We start from the raw sequence: 26,465 nt of genomic DNA, 5'->3' as shown, positions 1-26,465 counted from the left end.
CAGAAATGGCCTCAGGTTTTGGCCCTTCATGGAAATCCACTTGTGTGGCCAGATATTCACAAGCCACAGACAGCATGTTGATAAAATGAGACCACAGTGATCAATCTATGCAACAGGTAACTAGTTCAAATACTCTGAGAATCAATAATAATGAGGATAGGTAGAAACTTACTGTAAAGATGATTGCTGAGCCCCAGGCAGACATGTAGAAAAGACAATCACACTCACAACTAAATTTTCAGCCATAGCACACACACATTCACACCACCACTCAGACACAACTCATGCACACATGACCACCGTCTCCGGCCACTGCATCTGCAGCCTCTGAGAATCTCCAAGCAAAACACTCCTCATGCCTCCCTGCCTCTCATCAGCAGCTGCTAGGCTAGCAGCAAGAAGTGAAGGCAGCACTGACTGCAAGCTGAGGAGAGTGGTAAGAAGGGGAGAAGCAACAGGAATGAAGGAGTGGAGAAGTGGCACACATACTCATCTGCACCCAGCCAGCAACGATCCATGACAGCCAAAAATGAGATTTTTCCAGCCTTTTTTTCTTTTTTTTTTTTTTTAAAAAAAAAAAAAAGTTTTCCTAATATTTCCCTGATTTCCCTGATGTGTTTGAAATTCCCTGATTTCCAGAACCTGTGACAACACTGAATATTTCAACAGTGAAACAAAATACATTTTACAGTTGCTATAGGAACTTTATGTTTTTTGTCACTATTTTCATGTAAGTCTAATAAAATTTTCTAAGTAAAAATACTGAAAATTGTAAGACACCTGTGAGATGCACATACAAAAGGCAGAGCCTGGCAGAACAAATTTCTAGAAATGGGAGGTTTACTTTGTTTTCAATTAAGCCCTTGTTTTACTCCAAGAAGTCTTTCACATGACATCAGAGAAATCAACAAACCCATTCCTGTTGCCTCCTTTTATTTGTAAATATTTTCCTTCAGGTAAATGATGTTAATTTTGAGCATATTCATTTGTACAGAGATATAGCCAGAAATTAATATCTATCCTGCTTCAAAGGATTAAGAACTTCACCAGCGTGCTACTTGGTGCTGTGCAACAACCAATGGGCTACTTGTCTGATTTATAAGAAGAAGAGCAGGCAGTTAACTACCAAACAAAGTGCTAATGATTTTCTACTGGAGATTCTCAGAGAACTTTAGTGTATAAACAAACTGTCATTTGGAACAACACTATCTCATTAGACATGTTGTTCAAAAACTGGGAGAACATTGCAAGATCTTTGTCAACAAAATAATATATTGCATGAAACAACAAAGATGCATGGTCAATATCATCATTCCATTAATATGACAATTGTTTTCCAATACAAATACAAAGAGACTTGCCCCATGGTACCATATGTTTTTTGTAACACCAGCCTAAAATTGTGTATATACGAAAGGAAATTAAACTCCTAAAATGGACTACATCGTTAACAAGTTTTACCTTACTTCTCAGCACATTTGTTGCACACTGCAATGTATTCAGCAATGGAAAAATGAAGTTAGCAGTTTTCTCGGACAAATATTGAGCATTATTGTCAGTCCTATTATATGCGAGATAAATAATTAGGGTAGCAATTATCTGAACCAATCCATGCCCCAACAGTACCACAAAATGATTTGAGGGGATAGATCTTATTTACTAATTTTCAGTATACATATTTAACAAATGCACTGTTTTTGGTCAATACTTGGTCTTAACTTCCTGCTGAAAAAAGTTATTTCAACAAATGCTTTGAAACAATAGATCTTGTTTCTTAGTATGCAACAAACACACATCACAAAAATAGTGATTATTGTACAATACTTGTTAACATTCTACTGAAAAACCGTATAGTTTCAATGTATACAACTCAAAATGATCTCACCATAAATGCACAATTTAACCATAGTGCATCAATTTAATGACCTTGTACCATGTTAACAAATCTGGAATATGCAGATTTAAAAGCATTTATCACAGCAAAAATGCTTGCTAGTGTAACAACTATTACAGAAACTATCTGCATTAATGTATTTGAATGTCTTGTGAACCATCCTGAATAAATACCAAGTATCGTTGATGCTATTCCAATGGCAAATGTAATAATGCCAAAAACATTGTGTGCAAATTTAACTTTAGCTGGTTTAATTATGTCTTTCAAGCGCGTTGTATACAATGCGGCAACGCCTCCACTGCTGGTTATTCCAACAAATATCACAGAAACTAGACCCACTATTCCATGAAGAGATTGAAAGTGTAATTTTCCTTTTCTGTTTTTATTAATAAATATTATCAAAAATCCTGCAAAAATACAGGCAGCAGCTATGGCCTGCAATACCCAATGAGCTGTTACGCGGTTTCTCCTGTTCAGTCTTGAAGTCAGCCAGTTCCCAGTTGAAATCGCCAAAACTGCCTCACCCATGAAGAGTAGTGACTGTTAACAACAATTTATAAATGTTAATACAAGTGAAAAATGACGACAACGATGTATGTCTAATGTGCTTATTGTACAAGTAACAGGCCAAGTAAAATCTGTTCATTAAAGCTGAAATATAAATTTAAATACTGTTACTGTAACAATGGGATAAAAGAGAAAGCACCTCTAAGAGTGCCCTCCCCTATAGAGCCAGATAATCATTATGAATTGCTACTGTCTTAACAAAGCCCTCACATTAGAAATGGTTGGATAGATAAAAGCCTTAACATCAAATCATTTGTATAATCATTATGGTATGTAGCAATCTATCTTTTCCTACTTTGTTCACATTCCTACCTGGAGTTTCCATTGTCTGACCTTTAAGAAGTGTTATTTCTAAACAAATTTCCTAATTTTTTTTTTTAATAATGTATTCATGAATGAACAAAATACAAATGTAAATGAATGCTGAAGACCTGAAACAGGAATGTATAGCTTTTCACAAAATTTACTGTTTTTTTTAAATTTTTTTTTAATAAAGTAGTAGTTGTTGTTGCTGTGGTCTTCTGCTTGGTGTATTCATCTCTTGGTCTCCCCATATGATTTCTACCCTCCATGCTGCCCTCCAATACTAAATTGGTGATCCCTCAATGCCTCAGAACATTTCCCAGCAACTGATCGCTTCTTCTAGTCAAGTTGTGCCTCAAATTCCTCTTCTCCCCAATTCTATTCAGTACTTCCTCATTGGTTACGTGATCTACCCATCTAATCTTCAGCATTCTTCTGTAGCACCACATTCGAAAACTTCTATTCTCTTCTTGTCTAAACTATTTATCATCAATGTTTCACTTCCATACATGGCTACATTCCATACAAATACTTTCAGACAAGACTTCCTGACACTTAAATCTATTCTCGATGTAAACAAATTTCTTTTCTTCAGAAACGCTTTCCTTGCCATTGGCAGTCTACATTTTATATCCTCTCTACTTTGACCATCATCAGTTATTTTGATTCCCAAATAGCAAAACTAATTTACTACTTTAAGTGTCTCATTTCCTAATCTAATTCCTTCAGCATCATCAGATTTAATTAGACTAAATTCCATTATCCTTGTTTTGCTTTTGTTGCTGTTCATCCTATATCCTCCTTTCAAGACACTTTCCATTCTGAACTCCTTTTCAAAGTCCGTTGCTGTTCCTGACAGAATTACAGTGTAATCGGCAAACCTAAAAGTTTTTATTTCTTCTGCATGGATTTTAATTCCTACTTCAAATTTTTGTGTTGTTTCCTTTACTGCTTGCTCAATATACAGATTGAATAACATCAGGGATAACCTACATCCCTGTCTCACTCCCTTCCCAACCACTGCTTCCCTTTCATACCCCTCGACTCCTATAACTGCCACTGGTTTCTGTACAATTTGTAAATAGTCTTTCGCTCCCTGTATTTGACCTCTGTCACCTTCAGAATTTGAAAGAGTACTCCAGATAACATTGTCGAAAGCTTTCCCTAAGTCTGCAAATGTAGGATTGCTTTTCCTTAACCTATCTTCTAAAATAATTCGTGGGGTCAGTATTGCCTCAAGTGTTCCAACAATTCTACGGAATCCAAACTGATTCTCCCCAAGGTCAGCTTCTACCAGTTTTTCCATTTGTCTGTAAAGAATTCGTGTTATTATTTTGCATCCACGACTTTTTAAACTGATAGTCCAGTAATTTTCACACCAGCCAACATCTGCTTTCTTTGGGATTGGAATTATTATATTCTTCTTGAAGTCTGATGGTATTTCGCCTGTCTCATACATCTTGCTCACCAGATGGTAGAGTTTTGTCAGGACTGGCTCTCCCAAGGCTGTCAGTAGCTCTAATGGAACGCTGTCTACTCCTGGGACCTTGTTTTGACTTAGGACTTTCTGTGTTCTGTCAAACTCTTCACGCAGTATCATAACTCATCTTCATATACGTCCTCTTCCATTTCCATAATACTGCCCTCAAGTACTTTGCCCTTGTATAGACCATCTATATACTACTTCCATCTTTCTGCCTTCTCTTCTTTGCTTAGAACTGGTTTTCCATCTGAGTTCTTGATATTCATACAAGTGGTTCTCTTTTCTCCAAAGGTCTCTTTAATTTTATTGTAGGCAGTATCTATCTTACCCCTAGTGAGATAAGCCTCTACATCCTTACACTAGTCCTCTAGCCATGTCCGCTTAGCCATTTTGCACTTCCTGTCGATCTCATATTTGAGATGTTTGTATTCCTTTTTGCCTGCTTCACTTACTGCATTTTTATATTTTCCCCTTTCATCAATTAAATTCAATACCTCTCCTGTTACCCAAGGATTTCTATGAGTCCTTGTCTTTTTACCTACTTGATCCTCTGCTGCCTTAACTATTTCATCTCTCAAAGCTACCCATTCTTCTTCTACTGTATTTCTTTCCCCTGTTCTTGTCAATCGTTCTCTAATGCTCTCTCTGAAACTCTCTACAACCTGTGGTACTTTCATTTTATCCAGGTCCCATATCCTTAAATTCCCACCTTTTTGCGGTTTCTTAAGTTTTAATCTACAGTTTATAACCAACAGGTTGTGATCAGAGTCCACATCTGCCCCTGAAAATGTCTTACAATTTCAAACCTGGTTCCTAAATCTCTGTCTTAAAAATCTCTCTCCTATAAAGTTGAGTTAAAGTAATAAGACTGCACCTATAGACAATTATGTTCAATAATTTATCCAGTGCCCTTAAAAAATGAAATTTCAACATAGATGAAACTCATCATTGGTGATGATACAAACTACACTCTTACTTCAAAGCCTGTGGGTTTAACAAGGTTATCTCAACTTTAAATTGGATGTCGAACTGCTGCTGTCTGAGTGTCTGGTCAACAATTTTTGTGTTTCATTTCTTGTCTAGTACAATACGATGGATATTACATGTCCATAGAAAAAGAGCTTTCTGATTCTCTGCCTACATGAGCCATTGGCACTGTATTTTCTCAATTTCAAGAGAAGAATTATTTGAAATGTTTCGAAATTAGTGAAAAAAAAGATGACGGGAGTACTTAAAGTTGTATATCTTCAGTGAGTCAAACAATACAGAAACTGGACAGTAGCTGACTACAGATGTGTAATGCATTATGATGAGTTGCAGTATTGCCTCTTTTCAAATGATTCAAGGTGTCCAGTACACAGAGCCCCCAATGAGGAGTTTAGCTCACAGTGTGTGTAGGTTGTATTTTAGGTGGGAGATGGTTCTGCTATGTTTTGGACTTTTCTTTTTTTCTTTAACATGAACCAGACACTCTCATTCAGGTTACCATGAAAATTAAGCAGGATGTTTTACTGTGGACTATGTCTTTTTAGATGACAACTTCCATGTCAATGGTGTACTTCAGTGTGTCGTGCCAAGTTCTACACTATAAGACTAAAATTCTCCATCCAGCTTTGGTTGTACGAAGATCACTGAACTAACATCTCACCCATAATGGTTACCTTATCAGTGGAACATGAAAGATGAATGTTGCAACATTTTAATCCTATCAGTGAGTCCAAAATGAAACAGGTCAGTAAACATGGAATTAAAAACTAAGATTAATAGTACAAGTGAACATTACATGCCTGATGGTAATTTACTCATTTGATTATCATTCCATACGGTAAATGTGTCACTGTATGAATCTCTCTACAACTTCTTAATTTCACCTGATACTGAAGTAGTGACAGGCTTTAAAATCTCAGATCGGTGTTAAGCCTTGCTTTTGCACTTGATAAAGTAAAACACAAATCTCTATTTTTGTTGCATTAATCTGAGGTAAAGGTGGCTCTATCTTTAAAATGCTAAAGGACAAATCACTAACCCAATTTACAATTGAAATCAGTGACTTATTGCAAAAACTGAATACATGGCACCACTTCTTTTCTTATTCTTAATTTGTTGGATATTTTCCAAGAGAAGACTTGTAATAGGGTAATAATTAGTTTGCTTTCGTCTAGTCACTTAATAGCTGGGCTAGGTAATAGTTGTAATATACAGTCTTCTCAGTATTATTGTAATTCTTATAATTGTTTGATCATATTTTATGCTACCACCTGGTTACAACTGCTACTTCTCACAGACAGTATGGTCTATTTATATTTTCCACGATTATCCTAATGTACCTTTTTCCCTCAGCTGGCATGTGCAGTTCAGCGTCAAACTACAAGTGTGAACATTCAGCAGTTCAATTCCCAGTCTGTTCTACAATTTTTATTTCCTCTTCTAAACTAACTGCTTGTGTAGTTGAAAGGTCAGAGAATGGCAAGGGCAATCAATTCTAACAACACTATGCCTAGTATGCCACAGTGGTGTTCAAATCAATTTCGAGGGTGAGTGCAGCTTCAGTAAGTTCTCAAAAACCTTATTTCCATTCAGGAGATGGAACTGATGGAATCACTTTAATCTCTTCATAAATCAACTCGAAAGCTTCACTGGCCTTCTTAACAGGGGCAAAAAAACGAGACATAGTCGATGATGATGATTTTAATGCAGATTTTCGTAAGTACTTTCCCAATAAGCATGTACTGCAGTCAGTAACACTATTATTCAACTAAGCTCGTGGCGTAAACTTCCCAACTAGGATTGCTAACTGCTCACAAACAGCCATTGATGATATCTTAATAGGGAGATCTAATGAACAAAATTATGCTATAAAACAAACAGACAATGGACTCTCAGAGCATGACATGTAGATTTTTTTGAAGTTAATACTGAACAGGATATAATATCTATTGTAGTCTTCAGTATGAAGAATATTTGCTGCAGCTCTCCATGCTACTCCATCCAGTGCAAGCCTCTTCATATCTGAATAATAACTGCAAGCTTTTTCAACTTGCTTACTGCATCCATCTGTCTGTCTCCCTCTACAATTTTTTCCTTCCTTACTTCCCACCAGCCCAAATTGGCACTCCCTTGATGTTACAGAATGTCTTATCAACTGATCCTCTCTTTTAGTCAAGTTATGCCCGAAATTTCTTTTGTTCCCAGTTCTATTCAGTACCTCGTCATTGGTTACACGGTCTACCCATCTAATCTTCAGGATTCTTCTACTAAATCTGAATTCAAGAGGGTAGTCAAGCCAAATTTGATTATTGTGGCAACGGAAGTAATGTATACTGTGCTCACAGCGTGAATGATGAATCCAACACTTTTATTAACAACATTCTTACCTGATTTGAACACTCTGCCCCCCCCCCCCCCCCCCTCACATAAACTAACCCAGATAAACCAAAGTCTACAAAAAAAGCCATAGATTAACCCAGAAATAATGGTACCATGTAAAACAAAAAGGAAACTGTATCTGCCAGTCACAAACAACTATGATGTTGATGCTACAGCCTATTACAAGACATACTACAAAATATTAAAGATAGTAATACGGACATCGAAGCAAATGCATTACCAGAAAGAGACAATCACATCAGATAACAAAATAAAGATAATATGGGATATAGTGAAGGAGGAGACTTGTATAAAACATGACATGAAGAGGAACATATAGCACTGAGAGTAAATAATACACAGGTAACAGATGCATGCAGTGTTTCAAAACGTTTTAAAGTATTTCATAACTGTCACTGAAAAGATTTGGTTCTCAGGTTCAACAGACACTGTCACTGAATACCTCAGACCATCTTCACAAATAACTTCAGTAATATGAATATGATCCTCACTACAAAAACAGAAGTACTGTCCACTGTAAAATCTTTAAAATCAAAAAACTTTAATGGTTATGATAAAATATCAACAAAGTTTAAATCAAACAAAGGAAAATTCAGAATAGAATAATGACAATATGAAAAGTATAGATCACTACTCCCCATATAGCAAAGATGCTGAGCCACAGATACGCATAAAAAAAGAATGCAGCAATGTAGTCTTTTAATAATATTATCAACGAAGTTAGTTAAAGATTGTTCTTCAGAGTTTAGAAACCTATTAAGTTACATGCTTAACCAATCAGTTACAACTGGAACATTTCTCAACTGACTGAAATATGCTGAAGTTAAGCTTCAATACATGAAAGGAGATAAATAGGGCCAAATTTCCAACCAATTTCATTTTTACCAGCATTCTTAAAATTTTGAGAGAAGATAATATAGAAAGTCTAAGCCATCTGACCACAAATTATTTATTGTCAAAATCACAGTTTGGATTTCTCAAATATTCCAGTACTGTTAAGTATATATACACATAATTCAATAACGAAATTTGAAACAACAGCTGTATTGTAATTCACGGGTAGTGCTGAGGATGAAGCTGTTCACTTCACCTTGGCCAACTGTCAGTCAACTACAATCCGCCAATGACCGGATGACAACAGACAGAAACCTACTCAGAAGAGAGAAGAGCAGCTCTTGCTCAGTAGGTTATATATCATCAACCAGACCTGACTGAGACAGGGAAAGTTCTTTAGTGATCTCTTAGAAGTGACTAGACAGTTGTAAATTGCATTTGCTATGTACTGCGAAGTTTACCTATGATTCATTAATTAAAACGTCCGAGCTGAATTGTCATGGTCCATATGTAAAACTTCTTCTCCTTCCTGACATTTCGTTGCCTACTGTGGGCAACATCTTCTTAAATGAGTCGGCAACTGGCTGCTAGGCGCTGGAGGTCCCGCTTATATAGAGTACTTAGATGGCGCCACCACTCACCACGTGCTTTCGACTTTAAAACTCTCTCTGGCTAGTGTCATCTCTCTCGATTACAGGTAATCAATTGTCACTTCGTTTGTACAATGTCGACTGCCATATCTTGTCTAGTTTTAATCCTTCTTCTTTTTTATTAAAATTATTTTCATGCTTGTAGATCTCTATAGCTTCTCTATACATGCGGGTATAATAGTGTGAGGTCCTAGCTATCACGTTTGTCTCACTAAATTTTATTTCGTGATCACCGTCTTTGAAAACGTGTTCCGCTACAGCTGATTTGTCAATTTGTCCCAATCTACAGTTCCTTTTATGTTCCGATATGCAGGTATTAACATTCCTTTTAGTTGTACCAATATAAACCATGCCACAGCTACATGGAATTTTATACACACCTGGGGTAGCTAAGGGGTGTCGCGCGTCTTTCACCGATCTTAGGTCAAAAGATTGTCTCCACTTGAAATTTGGCCAAAAGTTTCCCAATACAGTCCGTGATGTTATGAATAAATGGAAGAAAAACTTTTCCAGCCAACAGTTGTTGTTGTCATCGTGTATTTTCAGACACTTTTCTTCTAGGGTGGAGTGCTCGATCTATTTTGTTGTCAGTGTACCCATTTGCAAACAGCTTTCAAGAGAAATGGGTACACTGACAACGAAATAGATTGAGCATTCTGCATTGAAGGTCTGTCTAAATGGCTCGTCATGGAGAAAGGACCTCAATTTGTCTCTGCATAATTTGAAGATTTCTGTACAGCAAATGGCTTGCACCATCTCACCTCAAGAACATTCCACCCACAATTGAATGGTGAAGCTGAAAATTTTGTTCACAGGTTCAAATAGCAAATGGACAAACTTCACTTGCATCATCCACACAAAAAAACCTTACTTCGCTTCTTGTCTACTTATCACTTCCAACCCCGCAATGGACCTTCGCCCGCAAAGGTGCTACCTGGCTGATGCCACCATATGCTCTTCCATGTGTTCCATTGCTCGCTGTGGTTGGCATCTACAGACTCCAGTCAGCCAACATATCGGATTAGCCATCCTGTGTTTTATAGAACCTATGGGAGAAACAAATCATGGAAGTGTGGCATCACCACTCAGTCAATTATTTTGTGTATGTTTCACATTCAAGGTCCTGATGGATTGCAGAAGTGGCACCTAAATTAAATTTGCCCTTGTCGCTTGCAAAGTCTGCCGCTTCTTGTATGTTCACAGATTCCAGGCCTTCCCGGTCGATGCAGTCCGAGCGCCACGGAGTGCTCTTTGCAGATCTCTAGCCAATGGACATCGATCCGACATCGCACCTGTCCACTAGCGGACGTTCGCTAGCACCTGACACACGACAACAGCTGGGTCAACCCCACACTGAGGCCTACCATGGGGCCTCCTGTCAAAGAGATGCCGTTGAGGATTTCCATCATCAAGAAAATGCTCTGCCGACGGGTGCTGGGACACACCCTCTGTGTCGTTTTTCGGCCGGTGTTCCCTCAGAGTCTCAACACAAATGACAGGGTGTGAGCAGCAACTCGGCATTGGCTACAGCAATGGTCACTGCTCCACACTGGTTCAACATCACGCCTACCCCCACTGTCAGTATTGTGCTCAGCTGTACATGATGATGGTGCTGTATTGTTTGAACAGGACACAGCCAGAGCAAAAGCACCACTGGAGCAAAGACACGAGGAGGTGCCAGTGCCATAGAGACTCGCCACTTGTGCAAGTACCACCAGCACCGTGGGCGGCACTGAGGATGAAGATATCAACTTTGCCTCAGCCAATTGGTGGCCAATTACAATCTACCAATGACCGGATGACAATGGACAGAAGCTTACTAGGAAGAGAGAGCAGCAGCTCTGACCCCCTTGGTTACAGAGCATTGTCCAAGGGTGACTTAGACAGAGAACGTCATTTTGTGAACTCTTAGAAGTGAACAGACAGTTGTAAATTGCATTTGCTATGTACTGTAACATTTACCTACGATTATTTGCATTTAGCCATTGAGGGCCTTTTTTGTGTAATATTACATGCAGTGTTGCAGACTTCATTATTCAATAAGTCACAAAGACAAGTAAATGGTTTTAACTCACCTGTGTAACTTTGTTACTAATTTGTTGAGGTGTTGTAGAACTTTTGTTCTCCTGTCCTGTTACCTGACCCTGGGGCATAGCTGTGTAATAGTGGCAGGGAGAAATTTTCTTAGCAGTGTACTGCACCGGAAGCCATTTCATGAACTCACAAACTCTGCCTACTGTAACAACAGTGGCAATTCGGCCTCCACAGCTGTAGCGATGAGGCCTTCACAAAACTGCCAACAAGGGTTCACCAAACTGGTGACAAGGTTTTACAAAACCAATACCAACATGTCATCATTTTTCTGAGTTCAACATCTCTTTCATCATGAGGGGGACACTGACTGATTTTTCAGACAGGCATAATATGTTCATGGTCCTGAAATCATCTGCAAGTGTGTGTGATGTGTGCAGTGTAGATTCTATATGAACAGAGTTATTAATCACATTATTATGCTAATTTGTTCTAAGTATGCACAAATATAAGAGCACTGTGTGTTAGATATAAACAACTGAAGCAGTGCATTTGTTAAAACACTGACCCTGGACTCACAAGGAAGGAAGCTCATGCTCTGTGCAGCCATCTTGCTTGAGGTTTAATGTTGTCTTTCTAATCACTTCAGGCAAATGTCAGATGGTTCCTCCAGCCCTTCAAGGCCACAGCTGACCACCTGTCCTCTGCTCATTAAAGACATGTGTATATTTTTTTCTGTGTACATATAGTAGCAAATAGTTTTCATTCCCTCACTTTCTTAATTTTTATTAAGTATTGATACATTTTATAAAACTCATAAGCATCACTAAAAGACAGTTGTAAAATACAGTGGAGCAACCAGTAAAAGAATGAAATAATACATTCTGTAAATAATTTTCAGATCAGCTTAGTGGGAGTGTCTTCCTGAAGCAGCACTTCAATGTCTTCTACTCCATCTTCATCTTCAGGTGAAGTGTATTGTTTCTAGATGAAAATGACACTCAGCTGATAAAATAGGAAAATTTCAATTTGGAATTTGCTGAGAAAAAAATACAGGGAAAAAGTTATGTGAGAAGTTATATCCAAACCTTTTAATTTTTCTAGTACACATAGGCAACAATGCTGTACTCTTTTTTAAAGAATTTCGTTTGAATGGTTGGCTAAGACAGAGAGAGAAAGCAGTGCAATGGGATTGACTAGTCTAACGGATAGAAAACAGGAGACAGAACCTGCAGAATTCCATCAGCTTTCAAAAAGTACAGGCAGCTTTGTGATTGTACCCACTCATATTCTTTCAGTTCTGTCTTCAAGGTGAGAAAATCTACAAATATTACATGGTACCAATTTTTTTAATATAGTTAATCCCTGAAAGGTAATTTCCCTACTGTACATATACTTGTGATTTGCTCCAATTCTTACAGGGAATTTTTTGACTCGACAGATTAAAAGATAATCAGCAGGCTAAGCTAAAATTATTTAATGTAAAGTTAAGTGTTCATTGCCTTATAATACATTGTGAAAGCCACAATGCAGCCCCACTGTGAATGCTGTTCTCATACAGGGGATGAGTTGGTTGACATTAGTAAGCAGCTGAAAATTGCCCTGACTACTGCCAAACGATTGGCAGTTGCTGCGAATCTGTGTGTTGGAAGAGTTCCTGTGAGTTATGTACCTGTGATACCTGTACCACAGGTACCTCTCAAGTGCTGTCCTCTCTGTCATTGCTCATCCACCTGCCTGCAGGTGGTTGTACAGGGTAGACAGGAACCAGGGAGGACTCTGGGTGTTGTGCCGATCCCCCTAATCAACAAGTCTGCGGTGCTGTCTTTCACTGAAACTGAACCACTGGGGCTCATTTCACCTTTATGGAGAAACCTGTTTTGTCTGGTGTCAGGAGGAGGCAAGTGCAAAAGGGTAGAGGTTTATTAATCGTCTGCCATTCAAACGTACAGCAAATGATGGTACCCCTTAGGGAAGTGGCAGCAAGGAATAGGAAACAACATGAGGTGCACCCAGTGTGTATGTCTGGGGGACTAATTCAACACATTGAAGTGGCTATTTCAGCAGCCATTTAGGGAACAAGTTGCAACCAACTGCAGATTGTGGTGCACATTGGAAGAAATGATGCTTGTCACTGGGCCATCCAACAATTAATTGGGAACATTACAGTTTCGTTAGTGATGGGTGTGAAACTTTGCCAAATGTCTTCTCTGAAAACAACCTCATGACGGTAACATATTGGATCTAATGGCAACAAATATATCAGACCTCTTTCAGGATGTACACATCAAAACTGGTACCAGTGACCATGACGCGGCAGTGACAACATGATTACAAAACTACAAAAAAACTACTAAACAAGCAGAAAGATATATATGTTCAGTAAACTAGATAAAAGTCAATAGTGTCATATTAGATTACATTAGTACTTGTTCCATATATCATGAATACGACACTTCTTAATGATGTGGAACGTGTCAGGTTGATAAAAGGTGTCTATACAAGATATTACATTACACAAAATATTACAGGACCAGGACACACTTTTCTTTTTTTTTTTTTTTTTTTTGAGGGGGGCGGGGGGGAGATTACCCACTTACTATATCCAAAAATTCATCTAATGAGTAGAAGGAGTTGCCATTAAGAAATTCTTTTAATTTCCTTTTAAATGCTATATGGCTATCTGTCAGACTTTTGATGCTATTAGGTAAGTGACCAAAGACTTTTGTGGCAGCATAATTTACCCCCTTTTGAGCCAAAGTTAGATTTAACCTTGAGTAGTGAAGATCATCCTTTCTCCTAGTGTTGTAGCCATGTACACTGCTATTACTTTTGAATTTGTTCGGATTGTTAATAACAAATTTCATAAGAGAATATATATATTGTGAGGCTACAGTGAAGATTTCTAGCTCTTTAAATAAGTGTCTGCACGATGATCTTGGATGAGCTCCAGCAATTATTCTGATTACACACTTTTGTGCAATGAACACTCTTTTACTCAATGATGAATTACCCCAGAATATGATGCCATACGAAAGCAGAGAATGAAAATAGGCGTGGTAAGCTAATTTACTCAGATGTATATCGCCAAAATTTGCAATGACCCTAATAGCATAAGTAGCTGAACTCAAACGTTTCAGCAGATCCTCAGTGTGTTTTTTCCACTTCAACCCCCCATCAACGCATACACCTAGAAATTTTGAATATTCTACCTTAGCTACCGATTTCTGATCGAAGTCTATATTTATTAATGGTGTCATTTCATTTACTGTGTGGAACTGTTTATACTGTGTTTTGTCACCGTTTAATGAGAGGCCATTTGCAAAGAACCACTTAATGATTTTCTGAAAAACATCATTTACAATTTCACCAGTTAATTCTTTTCTCTTGGGTGTGATAGCTACACTTGTATCATCGGCAAAAAGTACCAGCTTTGCATCTTCGTGAATATAGAATGACAAGTCATTAATATATATTAAGAACAGCAGAGGGTCCAAGACCAAACCTTGCAGCACCCCATTCTTGATTGTTCCCCAGTTTGAGAACTCACCAGTTTTTTTGCATATTATGTGAACTGCTTATTTCAACTTTCCGCACTCTTCCAGCTAGGTATGATTTAAACCATTTGAGCACTGTCCCATTCATACCACAGTACTTGAGCTTATCTAGAAGTATTCCATGATTTACACAATCAAAAGCCTTTGATAGATCACAAAAAATCCCAACGGGTGACTTCCAGTTACTCAGAGCATTTAATATTTCATTAGTGAAAGTATATATAGCATTTTCAGTTGAAAAACCCTTCTGGAAACCAAAGTGACATTTTGTTAAAATTTTATTTTTACAAAGGTGTGAAGCTACTCTACAATACATTACTTTTTCAAGAATTTTGGATGAGGCAGTCAGAAGAGAGATTGGGCGGTAGTTGTTGGCATCAGGCGTATCCCCTTTTTTATGCAGTGGTTTAACAATGGCATACATCAGTCTATCTGGGAAAATAACCTGCTTCAGAGAGCTATTACATATGTGGCTAAGAATCCCACTTATTTCTTGGGAACAAGCTTTTATTATCCTGCTGGAAATGCCATCAATTCTGTGTGAACTTTTATTCTTGAGAGAGTTTATTATCTTCCTAATTTCAGAAGGAGAGGTGGGTGGAATTTCAATTGTATCAAATGGTGTGGGTAAGGCCTCTTCCATTAACTGCCTTGCTTCTTCTAATGAACATTTAGATCCTATTTTCTCTACAACATTTAGAAAATGATTATTCAAAATGTTTTCGACTTCCGGCTTGTTGTTTATCAAGTTTCCATTCGCTTTGATGGTGATGCTGTCATCCTGTACTCTTGGTTGCCCTGTCTCCCTTGTAATAACATTCCAAATTGTTTTGATTTTGTTATCAGAGGTATTAATCTCAGACATGATGAACATGCTTCTGGACTTTTTAATAACCTTTCTTAATGTAGCACAGTAGTTTTTATAATATTTGGCTGTTTCTGGGTCATTACTCTTTCTTGTTACATACAGTTTCCTTTTGTAGTTACAAGATATTTTTATTCCTTTAGTAAGCCAAGGTTTTTGCATGGTTTCTTATAATTAGATTTAACTACTTTCTTGGGGAAACGGTTTTCAAATTCTCTTACAAGTGTATCATGAAATAAGTTATATTTTAAATTAGCATCGGGTTCCTTGTACACCTCATCCCAGTCTTACTGCTGAAGATTTCCTCTGAAATTTCTAATTGTTCAGTCACATCTCAATGAGGAACTAGAACCATTCAACATAGGGCAGTAGCATGTAGGGGAAAATAATGCAAAGGAACCTCCATGGTATACGGTCACTGTAAAGAAACTTTTAAAGAAACAGAGATTACCGCATAATAGATGTAAAACAAAGCATAGGGCTATTGATCAAGAGATGGTGAATGAAACGTGTTTGGCTGTCACGACAGCAATGCATGATGCCTTCAGTGGCTACTGAAGCAGAATATTGTCAAGTGATCTTTCACAGACCCAAAGAAATTCTGGTTGTACGTAAAGGCTGTTAGCTGCACCAAAGTTAGTTTTCAGTTCCTAGCAAATGAGAAAGGAACTGAAAATGAGGGTAGCAAAGCAAAAGGTGAAATGCTTAATTCCATTTTGAAGTGTGCCTTTAAAAAGGAAAACACAGGAGAACTGCCATAATTTAATCCTCGTACCACTGAAAAAATTAATGAAATAGGAATTATTGTCAGAGGTGTTAAGAAACAGCTGAAGTCATTAAAATTGAACAAAGGTCCACACACCAATGAGTCCCCATCAGGTTCCATACTGAATTTGTGGCTGAGTTAGCCCCTTTTCTAATTATAATCTGTTGTGGATCCTACAAACAAAAAAACTGTGCCCAGTTCTTGGAAAAAGGCACAGGTCACATCTATCTACAAGAAGGATAGAAGAAGTGATCCACAAAACTGCCATCTAGTGTAACTGACATCGATTTGTTGTAGAAGCTTAGAACATATTCTGAGCTCAAACATAATGAGGTATATTGAACAGAATGATCTCCTCAAAGCCAACCAGCACGGATATAAAAAACAACGATCATATGAAACCCAACTCACACTTTTCTCACATAACACACTGAAAGCTTTGGAACAAGGCAACCAGGTAGATGCTGTATTTCCTGATTTCCAAAAAGCATTTCACTCAGTACCACATGTAAGCTTATTGTCAAAGGTATGATCATATGGGGTATCAAGTAAATTTGTGACTAGATTGAGAACTTTTTGGTAGGGAGGACGCGGCATGTTATGTCGGATGGAGAGTCATCGTCAGATGCAGACGTAACTTCAGGTGTGCCCCACGGAAATGTGTTGGGACCCTTGCTGCTCATGTTATATATTAATGACTTTGCAGACAATGTTAACAGCAAACACAGACTTTATGAGATGCTGCCGTTATCTACTATCTGAAAGAAGCTGTATAAATATTCATTCAAACTTGATAAGATTTCAATATGGTGCAAAGACTGGTAACTTGCTTTAAGTGTTCAGAAATTTAAAATTTTGTAATTCATAAAAGGAAAAAACAGTATCCTATGATTACAATAGCAATGAGTCACTGTTGGAATCAGTCAACTTGTACAAATATCTACATGGCTCATTTCATTTAAAATCACCCAAAATAAAGAAATCTCGTTGCCATCATGCCATAGATATTTGTGAAAATTAGGTGTAAGGAAGTACATAAATAGAAAGTGATAAAAAATTTTTTTCAGATTTTTACATCAAAACTGTCGTCAGGAGGCCATTATGTGTAGCATTTTCTCCATCTGGCGTCAGTATGAAAGGTAGGCTGAAAGTTTTTAGCTACTATAACTCTCTCATTTATAAATCAATTTGGTGTCATTAGACAGATAAAAGGACCAACTATATCACTAAACTATAAAACTGCTGCAACTGTGCATATAAATATATGCAAATCTGTAATTAAAGTCATTTTTCAATTTTTTAAATACATATTTCATGATTTTTTGCCTCAAAGAATTTCAATTGTCATACATTTCAATATAAAAAAATCAGAAGGGTGTTTGTTCTGTTTAATCATTTAAAACAGAAAGAACATAAATAATAATATACATGTTTCATTTTGTGACTCTTACCTAGTGGTCACAAATGATGATCAGTTCTCATAAAACACATTCATAAAATTCTAAAAAGCATTCATTCTTTAAAACAAGTTTTCAATGGACAATATTATGTCTGATTCAAAAGTATATAAATGACCAGTACTTGTGCTGGCACTAGGAGCAGGCAAAGTCATTAAAATGTTTTCATAAGGTATCCAGCAAACATCAGTGTGAAGTGGCCATGAATAACTTGAGGTAGGGCCACTTGGACTCGTGAACTTGACCTTTGCATCTCTGTGTTCTTCACTTATCTCTAGAATTTTTCCAAGCCACCACTGGTTATCGTAGATAGCTGCGACAAATGTTTCTTCTTTAATTGTGTTAGAGGCAGTGTTTTGAATTCCAAGAGGAACTTCAATGAATTTAGTAGATGATGCTACATGCTTTATCAGCAACTTGTTTTCATTCAGTGGTTTGAAAAAATGATTCACTCTTGTCCCAGGATGGTAGAACCAGTCTCATATTGTTCTTGTAACATGTTTGTGAACTTTGTTATCTCCTCTGTTGTAACATAAAAGGTTTCTACTCCTGGAACATGAGTTTTGGTAAATGTAAACAGATATTTTGGACTTAAAATGTGACTGTCATATGGATGCTGTAAACTTGCTCTTGTTGCTAAACGTTTAATAGTACTCCAACTCCATCACATGCATTTTTGCCATGACTAGTGGCAAAAAAATCCATTCTGCAGTTACTCCATGATCTTGCTTGTGATGGCACAAATTCAAAAAGTTCTTAAAGTTTTTATATTGTGCAGAACTGCCATCACTGAAGTACGTAACATGCTGGATGTGTGGTAATTGTTCCAATACATAAGTGAGAGCAGTTTTCTGGAAAACATAGAATGTGTTTGTATCATGCTGCAAACAGTCACTTGTACAACACAATAACATTGACTTAATGCAATCATCTGTTTTAAAGTACACCACAAAAGGATGAAGGGTGACTTGAATGTTCTGCCAGTGAAATCCTTGTAAGGATGAAGGGTGACTTGAATGTTCTGCCAGTGAAATCCTTGTGCAGCATCCTGAAGCAAACAGGTAGGCCTAGTTCTCAGCAAAATCCACTATGATGATGCATGTAGTATCAGGGAGGGTTTCTTTGCCTGACTTAAAGTAGTAACTCCGAGATTTTGATACATAATGGTGATGCGTTACTTTTTGAAGTTTTTGCATTAAATACTCAACAAATTCATTGGTCGTCTTCATTAATGTCTCCAGTGTAGGTCGATCAGTTTGCATCCATTGTTTGAATACAACATTTTCACAATCTTGTAAGGAATCCAGCTATATTAAAAAATTGTGCAGTTCATATTCGTCAGGACACTGAGAACAGCAATGCAGCATGCACTCCTCGTTCTCCAGATTACACACACGTTTATGTAGAAGTTCAGTGTACGATTCTTTCACATGCGCAGCATGCATTAACAGGTTTACGTTTTGGAGATACGTGCATACACATACGTTACGCATTCCACGAATGTTTACAGTAACACACATTCTTTTGGCCCAAGTTCACAAAATTTAGTAAAACCAATTTTATCTTCAGGATATTCTTCTCTGAAAGCTAAGTATACATTTTTCAGATTATGTAAAATTAGTCTTTTCGTCTTATACACTATTTTGCCATTTTCTGAAGGGACAGACAGACAGTCTTTTTTATTAGCAGAAATGCGACTTATATCATCTTCACAGTAAAAATTCTGGTCACTTTTTTCCACATCCTTACCTGTTCTGTTCCCCACTTTATAACTCCCTTTTGACAAAATACCACCATCTTTTAGCAATACCCTCAATTTATTTACAATGTATTCGGTAGTGTTAAAAAACATTTGGGTTTTTTCTTTACTCTGTGCAGCTGGTGCTAAGGTATGTATTTGTATTTTTCCTTTAACAGAATTTCTGATGAATTTCTCTTTAAGTTTTTGCATTAAAATATTACAGTCTGTACATTCAGCACTGCCAGTTTCTTCAGACACATTTTTCACTGCAACATTTAGCACTTCTGATGCTGTTTGCTGGAATTTTAAAGCTAAGCAACGAGACTTGGATCGAATCTATTCTGGACGCATGTCTTGTGCTCTCTTACTAACCTTACATGGTGAAATTTCAAGTAATTCACAACTTTCATTAAGTTTTGAAGAGCTGTAGATGGATCTGATGTATATTCTTGATCTTCAACTCCACATTCATCCTTCTCTGAAAGGTTATCCCCCAAAGGAGATAAAATGTCCTTATACCATGTTATGCACAGCTTGGTACCTGGGATAAGTCCAAGGGTTTTCTATTTTCTTGCCTTGGGTAAAGAAATAGGTTTCAAAGATTTCTTAGCAGTCTTTTTACCATTCTTCTTAAAAGAGCCGTAGCAAATTCTTTGTCTGTCTTCAAATGTTACCAAACAGAGCCTTTTGTGAGAAGAAAAAACATTCTCAATATTTTCACAGGTGCTTCTTAGCCTCAATAATTCAGCATCAGCTTGATTCGGGCTTGACATATCTATTAAATCAAGCTTTTCACTGCTGCTACTTTACTTCTGACACACAACTGCTGACACAAAACCTAAAGAACATTTGTTTGCCATTTTGATTTTTAATCAACTGCGTATGTTGCAGAAAAGAACTGGATGGTTTGACACTTTTTCTTGTTCTCTAATTAGTCACATACCCTGTGTTGCATGTGAGTGTTGCTACTAGACTAAATTTTCCATTGTTGTTTCATGTATTGTTGATTAGCTATTTGAAGCAATTAATTATTACAGCATTATTGAAAAAGTATAAGATCTAACAATAGAGAACAAACACCCTCCTCATTTTTTTATGTTGAAAAGAATGGCAGTAGGAATTATTTGAATTAAAAATTCAGTTGGTGAAACTTGTGATTCTGCTGGAAAAAAAAAATCATGAAATTTGCAAAAAAAAAATAAAATAAAATAAAATAAAATAAAAATTGTAAGAAATTACATTAGCCTAATTACAAATTTTCAAACATCTGTTGCTTAGACACAGCACTTTAATAATTTTTATATTATAGTTCTATTCTTGGGTAAAGCAAGCAGTAGACTTCATTTGATTGGCAGAATACTGGAAAACAGCAATAAAAAATGTTATAGTGGTTAACTTACAAGGCACTTCATTTCTCAACGCCAGTTGGTAGAAGAAGCCCACATTTCAAAATGGTCTCCTAATTACAATTTTGGTCAAAAAATTCCAGAAAAAGATATTTTAACCCTAACTAATTATGCTCATTCTTACACCAAATTTTCAGAAAAATCTGTGACGTAAGGGCAACAGCCACTGGGTGATTTCACATGAAATTATCGTCATGTAACACTTTGTAGGGATATGAAACGGAATGATCACATAGGTTCAGTCTTGGGTAAAGCAAGCAGTAGACTTCATTTGATTGGCAGAATACTGGAAAACTGCTATATATAGGAAATTCTTACAAACCTCTCATGTGACTGATTTTAGAATACTGCTCAAGTGTGTAGGGCCCATATCAAATAGGCCTAACGGGAGATACTGAAAGTATACAGAGAAGGGCTGCATGAATGGTCGCAGGTTTGTTTAATCCATGGGAGTGTGTCATACAGTTACTGAAGAAACTGAACTGGAGGACTCTTCAAGATAGACGTAAACTATATCCAGAATTAGTCTATTAACGAAGTTTCAAAAACCAGCTATAAATGATTACTCTAGGAATATGCTACAACTCCCTACAGATTGCTCACATAATGTTCGTGAAGATAAGATTAGAATAACTACTGCACACACAAATGCATTCGAGTAGTCATTCTTTTCGCACTCGATATGTGAATGGAAAATGAAGAAACCCAATAACTGCTACAATGGGACATAACCTCTGCCACGCAACTTGCAATGGTTTGAGGAGTATGGATGCAGATGTAGATGCTTTCTTGCACTATTATGCAAAAACCAGAATTCAATTTTTGCCCTCGCCATTTCTCAGTATACAATAAAAGGAAAGAAACTGTTCTTACAAAGTTGTGTGTAACTATATCTGCAGTTTGCAAAATACTGTACAGCTGTAGAAGGCGGTACTTAGTGCACCCGTTTAACTGAATCTTTTCCCAATTACATTCACAGATTTAATTCCCAATTACAGTGACAGATTTAACACAAGAAGAATTATTTACACACAAACAAACAGTATAAATGGTGCAATATTGTATAATTGGCACAGTATTTATTTATTTATTTCACATACATGATGAATGACTACTAATGTGCTTCCATGTAATGTGTTTCTAATCTCACCATAATGGCGTTGCATGAGTTGTCCATAGAAGTGTTTCTTGACTTGTCTTGGAATGTAAACAGAAAATCTTACACTTGGTATACAAATCTTAAGGGGGATAGGACGTCAAATGGGCTGACTTGGAGCAGGAAGGGCACCACAGGACATTTTAATTTTCACTGTCTATACTTTTACAAATAAATTCATAAAACTTTAACAGCATGACCAGGAAGGATTCAGAATTCATACTCATAGCAGTACATGCTCAAAAACTTAACAAAACACATTTTTTTTTTACATGTGAAATTTCATCATTTTTTCACTTACTACTGTCTGCATTTGTTGCTATAGCTACACTTTTCTTCATAAGTAAGAGAGATTCTTGGATGACTTTTGCACAGCATACAAACCATAGTTACAGATGTATGAAACTCTAGACGTTATTTAATTTATGAAAAAATAAATGAACTGTTACATTTTAAACTTCATGTTTAGAAAAAATTCAAGTTTTATAGTTAATTATCTCAATTTTTCCACAGTTTTTTAATAGATTTGGAAAATTCTAAAGTTTCATACACCTGTAACTACTGTTTGTATGCTATGAAAAATTCATCGAAGAATCTCTCATACTTAGGAAGAAAAGTGTAACTATAGCAACAAATGCAGCCAGTAACAAGTGAAAAAATGATGAAATTTCATATGTAAAAGAAGGTATTTTGCTACTTTTTGAACTTCCACTGCAATGAGTGTGAGTCCTCAATCCTTCCTGGTCATGGTGACAAAGTTTTATGAATTTATTTGTAAAAGTATAGACAGCAGAAATTAAAATGTCCTGTGGTGACTCTCCTGCTCCAAGTCGGCCCGTTTGACGTCCTACCCACCCTAAGTGTCTCCCATTGTAATTTGCTGAGCATGTAAATGTGACTCTCTTATGCACCTTAAGACATCCAGAAGAACTAATACAGCAGCTTTCTGAATTTCAATGTAAACAGTTTACTCATGTACAGGTCATAAAATGTGGTGCAATCATCACTCCAGTAATTTTTGGATACAATTAAACTGCAATCAATTCCTTTTACAATACAGATAACATAACTTACAAAATTTGATATATCTGGACAGCAGTTTTTCTTCATACCAACTGCTCTTCAAACTGACTCAGTCTGGTCAGTTGTTAGCTTGGTGACTTATTTCTTAATACAGTAATGACAAAATTATCCTGTTGTTTCTATCTAAGATGGAGTCACTTGGAAATATCCATTAGTTACTGACTGCTATACCTCCTGCTGCTTCTGACTCACTTGTCAATATAATCAAACTGCATAAGGCAACACAGAGGTGAAGTTTTGAGTTTTCAGTGGAAAAGGGTTGACATTATTTCAGAGATACCATAATGTTTGTTATGGTCTTCTAGCCAGCTAATTTTTCCCCGCAGTATTCCACACGACTAAAACCCTGGTACCTGTACTTAGTGGAAATAAATTAACTTTTTCTTTGTTTTGTTTCTGCACCACCAACCATTTTGCAAATTGAAACTTGTCGCTGCAGCTTCATTAAAATCCATCCGCTTAAAATAAAATTTTACAGTTTGTATAATTCCCACATAAGAAATAAAAGTTCTACTCTGTACCAAATTTCTCAAGAACTATTTAGAGACTACTGAACAAGTTAATCTGCTCGACGAGTAGCATAGTCTAAAACTATGAAACGAGTACATGGGCACAACATAAATACCATAAAAGATATGCATGGTAGTGTTGGTTTGAAAATCTCTATAATGAAAACTGTTATGACACAGTTATTATTTATTCTAAGTACAGGCCCATGGAAAGACAAACTTATAACCTTGACGAGGAAACTGCTTCACAGTAGCAGTCCCAACCACACAGGTGCCTCCTCTCCTCTCCTCTCCTCTCCTCTCCTCTCCTCTCCTCTCCCCTCCCCCCCCCCCCCCCCCCACACACACACACAACTAAAAAACGCAATTTCTGGTATAGATAGGTCAAAACTGCAAATCCACTAACTTCTATTTCGCACATCAAGACCGTTTAAATATTATGACAAGCAGACGAAATATAACCACCAGCGTGTAATTTTCGCTGTATAGTACGTAAATCCATGCACAAATTCCAAGCTGCACACGTATGAGTAATATTATCGTGGTAGTGTCCTTACAATGTGTTTACTTGGCAGTACATTGGTGCGATACGTAACACTTGCACAGTACTACTGATCGGACAGGTTAACAGCAGATGAAATAAGATACATCTGTCTGTGTGTAACTGTGATATACATAAACCTAAATTATTATTATCAAACAATCTTCTTCATAGAAACCACAAAATTTCTCCACCTATCTACGAATGAAAATGACGCTACATGATAAGCAAGTGTTGCATGCTATACCGCTTAGCAACAAAAGCTTACGCTACACTGCCTAATATCTACGATAATAATGTACATGATTTTGTATACTCACACCGAGTGTCATTAACGCTGGATGCCACGAAAAAAATGAATAATCACCAAAACTTAAAATCAACACGTACACTGTGAACAACAGCATCAAAATATGACTTGTGTTGCTCATGATGTTTACTGTCCGCCAGCGTGATTTCGGGTTCTTGGTATTAGGTTTTTTATCTTGAGGCTCAAGCTGAAGTACCTCGTCGTAACCATCTTCATCCTTGAGTGGATCATTAGATGGAGATACGTCTGGAAAAGCACTTGCCATTTTCTGTAGATTACAGAAAGTGTCATAAAATCCACATCACCAGCTACAATAAACACTCAACCGTTTCACTTCCTCAAACAGCCCTGTTTGTACGCAGTGTTGTATAAACGTCATGTTTCCTTTTATAAGTCTTTTTTTTTCTTTTTTTGCTCGCACAGCTGTGCACACATGTGCTCGTGCGCACTTATCTGTCTTTTTATCGGATGAAACAGTATATGGTTCTTTCTCCCTAGCAGACCTCACAACAATGCCCGCTGCTACATCTCGGCTGTTCTACAGCAACCATGAAAGAAGAAAAAAAGTGTTAATTTTATAGCACGTTACTCAAATTTTCCGTATCGTAGTAACAGTCTGTTGTTAACTGAGTGACTGACGATGCTTATAGCGGTCTCACGCTGTGTCAAAACTATTTTTGTATCTCCCAAAATAGAACATAAGAAAGCAGTTCCCTAAGCTCTGTGCATTTGTTATTCAATCTACAGAAAATCGTCAGCTAGGAACAAAGTGAAACGGAAAAAGACCTGATTTACGACTATGATGGTAAGTTAAAACGTTTTTGACGTCTGCCTGACAGAAAAAATTCCTTTCCGGTACGTTAGTGTTGTCAGGGAGGCTCGATTACATTTCCGTAGCTTTCAGTACATTGACGGGACCATAATAAAATAAGATTAATTCAACATCTTGTCGTTATCGACGTCGTCCTGCTTGGCAATGCTACTGGCATAATTTTGCAAGCTTAACACTATTAAGAATAATCCGAAGATCTAAATTGGACTATGATAAAATAATAAAATTACCTTATGTAAAATCTCTCATAATAAATGGGAACCTGCTTGAAGTTCCACAAACACAGAAGTGGATACAGGTAAAAACTATGAGAAAGCTGTGTTCAAGCAATGTTAAAACTGCTACAGATGAATTTTATCTCTCTCTCCTCTTCATTATTTTTTTTAACTTTGTAAAGGCCATTCTAAAGCCCTGTTTCCACATGCAGAACTTACACTTCCATCCCCTCCACAATCGGACTTCACAGTCCATGCCCCACTCGCTCATTCCTGTCTTGTCAGCTGGCTGGACAGAAAAGTTTTTTCGTGTTAATTAGTTTCTAAGAACTGTAGCAACGACGGTGAGACTAGCACCTTGAAGGAAGTGGAGGTATATGATGTCATTAAACAAAAAGCATTAGTTAGCTATTCCAAGTCTGAATATATTTATGACTCATCAAATTTTGAGATTAAAGACGTAATGGAATTGATCTCACATTATCGAACACATTACAGAATTGGAACTTCGTAAGTGGCCATTTTCCAGAAATGTCTATAATAAATTGCAAAAAAAAACAGTGACAAATTCTATGCTAATAATGATCGCCTACTTTCTCTGCCGCCTCATTTCCGAACACATTACAGAATTGGAACTTTGTAAGTGACCGTTTTCCAGAAAGTCTATAATAAATTGCAAAAGAAAAAACGGTGACAAATTCTATGCTAATAATGATCGCCTACTTTCTCTGCCGCCTATATTTCCCAAAATAATTGAACGCCGCATACAAGAGGAAATATGTCTACATTTGTTAAATAATAATATTTTGACTAAATCTCAGTGTCATTTCAGGCTCCAATTTTCAAGTCAAAGTTGTTGATAATGTATTTTACAGATT

At 37.0% G+C, this 26,465-nt stretch overlaps 1 protein-coding gene and 1 long non-coding RNA gene across 3 annotated transcripts in view; one reads left to right on the top strand and one right to left on the bottom strand.

Annotated features, from left to right (window-relative positions):
- Nucleotides 1-1,254: 1,254 nt before the first annotated feature.
- Nucleotides 1,255-25,190, bottom strand: LOC124805116 (transmembrane reductase CYB561D2-like). Its single transcript, XM_047265569.1, has 2 exons — nucleotides 24,551-25,190; nucleotides 1,255-2,434 (listed from the first exon to the last, which is right to left on the bottom strand). Exons 1-2 carry the CDS (start codon nucleotides 24,803-24,805, stop codon nucleotides 1,919-1,921), a joined length of 771 nt encoding a protein of 256 aa, XP_047121525.1. The 5' UTR covers nucleotides 24,806-25,190; the 3' UTR covers nucleotides 1,255-1,918.
- Nucleotides 25,191-25,243: 53 nt separating this feature from the next.
- The window catches only part of LOC124805117, a 188,482-nt gene continuing 187,260 nt past the window's right edge, over nucleotides 25,244-26,465 (top strand). For both annotated transcript variants that reach the window (XR_007017396.1, XR_007017397.1), the window contains exon 1: nucleotides 25,244-25,345. This is a non-coding gene — a long non-coding RNA (uncharacterized LOC124805117). The remainder of the gene's footprint in view (nucleotides 25,346-26,465) is intronic.

Source organism: Schistocerca piceifrons, chromosome 7 (assembly GCF_021461385.2).
Source record: "Schistocerca piceifrons isolate TAMUIC-IGC-003096 chromosome 7, iqSchPice1.1, whole genome shotgun sequence".
Lineage (NCBI taxonomy): Eukaryota > Metazoa > Arthropoda > Insecta > Orthoptera > Acrididae > Schistocerca > Schistocerca piceifrons.
Note: the sequence above shows the minus strand (reverse complement) of the source record. Positions and strands in the feature narration are given on the sequence as shown.